The following is a 6,368-nucleotide window of genomic DNA, read 5'->3' as shown; positions in this document are numbered from 1 at the left end:
GGCATGTCCCGTAGCCTATGCCAAATTACATCTGACTAGAAGTCGAAAACGTCTAAACGGTAGTGCATGAGAATTTGCATATGATGGGACAAAACTTTGGACAAGAAAGTAACACATCAATGTTTTCACCTACACAATCTTCAGGCCTGCAGTGTGATGCCCTCACTCAATCACCACATCTCTTTCTTCTCTGAAACCTCATCTATGTGATACCCAACCTAACTACCTCATCGTCCATCTATTTCCTAGCTAGACACGGTCAAATTCTTCCTGGATGCCCGAATTTTTCCTGGATGGTCCTTTGCGGAAGTGTCTTTTTTGTGGATGAACAGTGAAATGCTAAAAAAATAGCAAAATAATTGAAAAATAAGATCATATTTTTTGGGGGATAAACATTGCTGAATGTTTTAACTGCATGCAAATTTTTGTGATGGAATGACATTGATTTTTTTTTAAAAAAAACAGTGCTCCAAAATATAATGGTTTCGAAATTACCTTTTCTCTTTTTTTTAGCATCAGTTGTGTCTATTTTTCATAGAGCATTAGGAAATATATTTTTGTTCCCGGACTATGCGCATGCAGGCGAAACATTCAGCTATATTTGTTACAAAACAAAATCAGATTTTAAAAATATATTTACTATTTTTCGCATTTTACTGTGTAGGAGTATATATGCACCTGGGAGGCTGGGAGTAGAAACTCCACTTCCGGCTCCTTTTTGCTGGACTTTTCTGCAGATCTTTTTCCCGTAAAGCATATACCTCAGGTGCCTTGTTTACATTCTCTTGTCTACAGATACAGAGGAAGAGACAATGTGCACAATGTCACCCATGTTAGTGTTAAGCAACATTTGGTTGAACATCAGAAATTGGCGTTCAACCGTCAGCTGCAATTGTTGATCAGTATGGCCTGTAGCTAGATTCTAGTAACTCTATACTGTTAGGTGTAGCTGCTTCAGCTTGTCACCACTGTATGCTCATCCCAATCGCCGAAATTCCTCTCTTTTACAGTATTATTATAATGAATTTGTTACTGCATATATCTCAAAATAACTTTTTTAGGGGTATATATAAAAATAACTGAACAGAGTAGAAAAAAGAAAAACATGGTCTGCATATAGATGGCATACATATTGCCAGCATTGCAACGCTCATCCTAAATGCATGATGCCGAAATTCCTCTCTTTTACAGTATTATTATAATGAATTTGTTACTGCATATATCTCAAAATAACTTTTTTAGGGGTATATATAAAAATAACTGAACAGAGTAGAAAAAAGAAAAACATGGTCTGCATATAGATGGCATACATATTGCCAGCATTGCAACGCTCATCCTAAATGCATGATGCCGAAATTCCTCTCTTTTACAGTATTATTATAATGAATTTGTTACTGCATATATCTCAAAATAACTTTTTTAGGGGTATATATAAAAATAACTGAACAGAGTAGAAAAAAGAAAAACATGGTCTGCATATAGATGGCATACATATTGCCAGCATTGCAACGCTCATCCTAAATGCACGATGCCTCCATCAGAATATTCAGCATTAGCACACAGATGGTGGCATTGCCCATGGTGTACCTCACGGTTTAAACTGTTGGTGGATCGTGTATTGGTAGCTCCAGCTTCTCGCCACTGCATGCTCATCCTAATTGCTGGAATTCCATTGGGATTGCATACATCATACTTCCAGCATAGCGCCACCCAATGACACGCAGATGCAGAACAAAAGCATCTGCACACCGTAAGCAATTGGAAACCAAAAACTAGAGCAACAATGCATCAACAGGAGAAGCAAGCAATAACACAACACGACCAACAACGTCTCCCAGAGCCACATGGGAGGGTGCAACCAAACACAGCACACGAGAGGAAATGTCTGTAAAATAGTACACCAAGGAGTTGTACAACATTCTCGTTTGGCGAAACAGCTGACAAGAGAGTTCATCACATCATCATCCTCCGTCAAAAAATGGAGGTTTACATCCAATCCAAATGGGGGGAAGAAACCGACAGAGTTTTGGACTTCAATAACCCACATAGCCAAAATAACCGACAGCGGTCGGGAACCGCACACTAAGCAACTAGCCCTAATCAGCAGCGTCTTTCCATCCTCTTCTTCAGCTTCTCCCCCTCATCGCATTTGATGCCCCCCTACACGATAAACCTTTTTGTTTGGCCGCCTATCGTTTCAGCTAGTAGGCCGATTTTCACCAATAACCAGAAAGCCACATCAACCCCGCAAAACGAACCCGCTTGTCAGTCTAATGCAACCCCGCAAGCATACCACCTTCCAAAAATCGCAAAGTATCATCATCATTTCTACTCTCGTCACTCGCGCTCGGACAAAAACCCTTGCAGTCATGGTGTGATAACGAGACGGTGTGTGGCTAGCGCTGACCAGCGCTTTCTTCAGCTGCCGGTGCTGGGTTATTGCTGGAAGCCGATCCATTCTGGACTACCTCATGATGGTTCTGGTCCACCGTGCTACTAGGGCCAGCTGGTTCTTGCAGGCCCACACCTCCAAGCTGTGCTGTCAGATCATTCACATTGGTGCTGGGGCTTGGCACAGCTGCTGCAGAGCTTGACGGAATATTAGGGTTGCTCTCTTTCGGAATTAACCATTTGTCCCAGTCATCTTTCCTCCTAACTTTGTCGCCCTGCATCAACACAGAAACCGAGGCCCTGCATTAGTGGAAAAAACTATTCTATGTCTCAAAAGTTTGAATACTCGGTCATTAGAGAAGGGAATGGATTATTCTAGCCCAGTGTCTATCAATGCCAGAAATATTCCTAGTCCAATGGTCATGAATGCTATTAACTATTGGTCGAGTCCCAAACCAACTCTAGTTGAATGTTTATGAATGCGGAAACTATTCTAGTGCGGTTTAAATGGAAATTAAATGCTTTATTTGTGGGCATTGAAGGAACCCCCATATCATACAGATGCGATAGTTCACACCACTTGCCCTCAAATAGCTGAAACAGGAGTGAAGTAATAGTATGTACCTTCACTTCCAGTATAGACGAGGACTGAATTGTTTCTATTATATACTGCAAATTGGCGTTAGGAATATCGGCAGTGATTCCCCGGACCTGCAAAAAACGATATTTCAGCACGGTTCGCAGACTTCTTAAACATATTCAGCTTGAACCTCCTTTTTACATCCACAGAATAGGTGTATATACATATGGTGTCATCATAAAACAAAAGGACCAAGTACCTTGCCATTTTTTGTGGATGCACAAGCGCGCAAATAAAAATAGTGAATGGGAAAAATTGGCAACAACAGGGAAAGCAAAGCAACAAGGTTGACTAGATTCATCGATAATCTAGTGCATGATCAACTAAAGGAGAAAACTAAAAGCCTGCAGTGTCACGTATGCAGAAAAATTACAGCAAGGGTTGCACATCTGATTTAACTAAAAAACACAGAACACTTGTGAAATTAGATACTGGATGGCCTTGCCACAACAACCTAGAATGAAGGACCGCTAACCTACAAACTATCCACACAGCACATCCTTTGTCTTTGTACTCCCTATTTTACTGCCAGTCCATTGGAGTCGCACAAGAATATTGCAGTATGAAAAAAATTTGAGTGTACTTGAGCACAGTGATACCTCAGAGAGAAATAAACAACAAAGGAAATGATATGTTTCAACACTTTACAGGCTCTTATCAATGAGAAGTGGTGTAGGGAGCAATAGTACGTTAATCACATGCTACTTTTATTTAGCACAAAATAGCTGAGTCTACTATGTCTGGTTATTGTCACAAAACTGCAATGTTCTTTAAATACTCCCTCCGTAAACAAACATAAGACGTCTTATACAGTACTCCCTCCGTTCCGAATTACTTGTCTTGGATTTGTCTAGATACGGATGTATCTAGACTCATTTTAGTGCTAGATACCTCCGTATCTAGACAAATCTACGACAAGTAATTCGGAACGGAGGGAGTATTTGTTTACAGAGGGAGTATTCAATACTGCTATACTTAAACTCCTACCTTACAGCCAACCAGAATTCAGATAGAGATCAGATACCTGTCCCCAGGTAAAGACTTGACTCCTACCTTACAGCCAACCAGAATTCAGATAGAGATCAGATACCTGTCCCCAGGTAAAGACTTCGATTTTTTAAAATCAATATCTAAAGAAAAGTTGCCAAAAATAGAACACACACAAGTGCCCTGATACTTGATTGGCATTCATAATCAATGCATGATAACATGGTAATGCACTCCTGACATAAATACTTAAGTTCAATCACAATATAGCTTGCTACTCGCTACCTCTTCTCTTGTCAATCAATGTAATATACTCAACCTGCAGCAAAACTGTATGCAGGCATCCATTCTATATATAATAGGTGTAAAGCAATAAGCATCCCAACAAACAACGAAGGCATGTTAAACTGACTTCAAGCATGCACACGCACAATGCCACTACCACTCATACAATCTAACAAAAAAGGAGATGTATTCATGCTAAAACACAATCTAAGAGCAGCCAGTAGAACGTAGCTCCCGCTTTCGCAGGGTCCAGGGAGGAGTCCAACCACTTTGTCTATAAAACACTATCTTCCAACTCAAAAACACTTTGTCTATAAAACACTATCTTCCAACTCAAAAACAACCAGATGACACAGAGAAGAACACACCACATCTGGGATGGGCAGAAAATATTCCGTCATACTACTTCGAGCATGCACACGCACAAGGCACTACCACTCACACAATCTACCAGAAAAGGACATGAAGATGATAGGCATATTCATGCTGGTCCAGGAAGAATAAAGCAATTTCCTATAAAGCACCATCTCCCAACACAACTGATGGCACAGAGAGGAACACACCACGCCTGGGATGAGCAGGAAATATTCCGTCGTTCTAAAAACCAGATGCAAAATCGCAAATATCCAACCAAAAAATCACTACTTTAACATCAAGCCAGAGAATTTATTTTGAAGAGAATAAGCATCTATAGTGCCTGAAAGAAAGCTTAACAGAAAATCCAGCAGCCAATAGTTACTAGCATCTCATATAACCTAGTCAGAACAGAATGCAATTACAAACAGAAGTCGACATTCATGTGCATAATAAAGATCAAAAGATCAACAATCTAGTGTATTTAATATGATGCAACGCAAAGGCATGGTGACTGAAAAAGTACATACACATATGTTAATCGGCGGTCTCGAAAGGCAAGTTAAGGAAAAACAGTAAATATGATGACCTTATTGAAAGTTGACATAAAAGGGACCGATACAAAGCCCTCCTCATCCATATGTTGCCGCAAGTAAACATCTCCACATAAGTTATCCTTGCTGTGGATCAAAGAACATGGGTATCAGCAACACAGAAGTACAGCCACAGGCCGACAGTTAACTCAATGATGCAAAAAATCAGTGTAACAACCTGAAGTAGAACTCAAACTGCTTCTGCAGCTTCTGGCGGGGATTAGCCTCAGAATCCGGATCAGCCTTGGGCTCAGGCTCAGGCTCAGGTTCAGGCTCAGGCTCAGGTTCAGGCTCAAGCTCAGCCTGGGGCTGGAAGTAGGGATAAGCAGGTGGCCCGACCATATGAGGTGCGAACATTCCCCTGAGAGCCTCCGGAAGCGGCGGAGGCCCAACAAAGTACATTGGGGAAACAGGAGACACGGGCGATGGCATATCTGGACATGGCACACCATAGTGACAATCGATCAATACCAGCAGATTATGGAGTACATCACTACATCAGCAGCACTAAAAGCAGATGCAATGCGATATCTGCAATACGAGAGAAGTAAAACCTCACCATGGAACGCCATCATCGGTCCAGCAAAGGCTCGCACATGCGAGCCGGGAGGAGGGGGGCCCATGAATTGAGGAGCGACGGTCAGCGGAGGGGGCGGCGGCGGTGCCCCCCGCATGTACGGCCCCATGCCCATTGCTGCTGGGCCACGGTAGAAGCCACCATCAAACCCGCCTCTCCGGCGGCCCCCAAACCCTCCGTGGTGAGAAACTCCACCACCTCCTGGGCCGCCCGGGCCACCGTTGCCACCGCCCCTCCTGCCGCCGTTGTTGTGGTGGCTTCTCTGGCCACCCCTCCCGCCGCCGCCATGGTCCCAGCCGCCTGCGCCCCTCTCCTGTTGATCCCGCGGGGAGTGGTCCCCACCGCCGCCGCTGCCGCCGGAGCCCCCGCGCCTAGCCGTCTTGTGGCGGCCGTGGTGCGTCCCGGAGCCGCCGTGCCGGGGCGAGTTGGACTGGTTCGCCATGGCCTGGAAAGAGCAAGATACCACACAGCTACCGAATCAATCGCGCAAACAAAGGAAGGAACGAACGGCGGGAAAGGCACCATCTTGATCATCGGCGGG

General features: G+C 43.5%; 1 protein-coding gene across 1 annotated transcript; it reads right to left on the bottom strand.

Moving 5' to 3' along the window:
- Positions 1-1,874: 1,874 nt before the first annotated feature.
- On the bottom strand, positions 1,875-6,332 carry LOC119287255 (la-related protein 1B-like). The gene is made up of 5 exons (XM_037566777.1): positions 5,810-6,332; positions 5,429-5,684; positions 5,247-5,337; positions 3,016-3,102; positions 1,875-2,666 (listed from the first exon to the last, which is right to left on the bottom strand). The coding sequence occupies exons 1-5, from the start codon at positions 6,267-6,269 to the stop codon at positions 2,397-2,399; spliced, it is 1,164 nt and encodes a 387-aa protein (XP_037422674.1). The 5' UTR covers positions 6,270-6,332; the 3' UTR covers positions 1,875-2,396.
- Positions 6,333-6,368: the final 36 nt, after the last annotated feature.

The sequence above is a fragment of the Triticum dicoccoides genome, chromosome 4A (genome assembly GCF_002162155.2).
Source record: "Triticum dicoccoides isolate Atlit2015 ecotype Zavitan chromosome 4A, WEW_v2.0, whole genome shotgun sequence".
Classification (NCBI taxonomy): domain Eukaryota; kingdom Viridiplantae; phylum Streptophyta; class Magnoliopsida; order Poales; family Poaceae; genus Triticum; species Triticum dicoccoides.
Note: the sequence above shows the minus strand (reverse complement) of the source record. Positions and strands in the feature narration are given on the sequence as shown.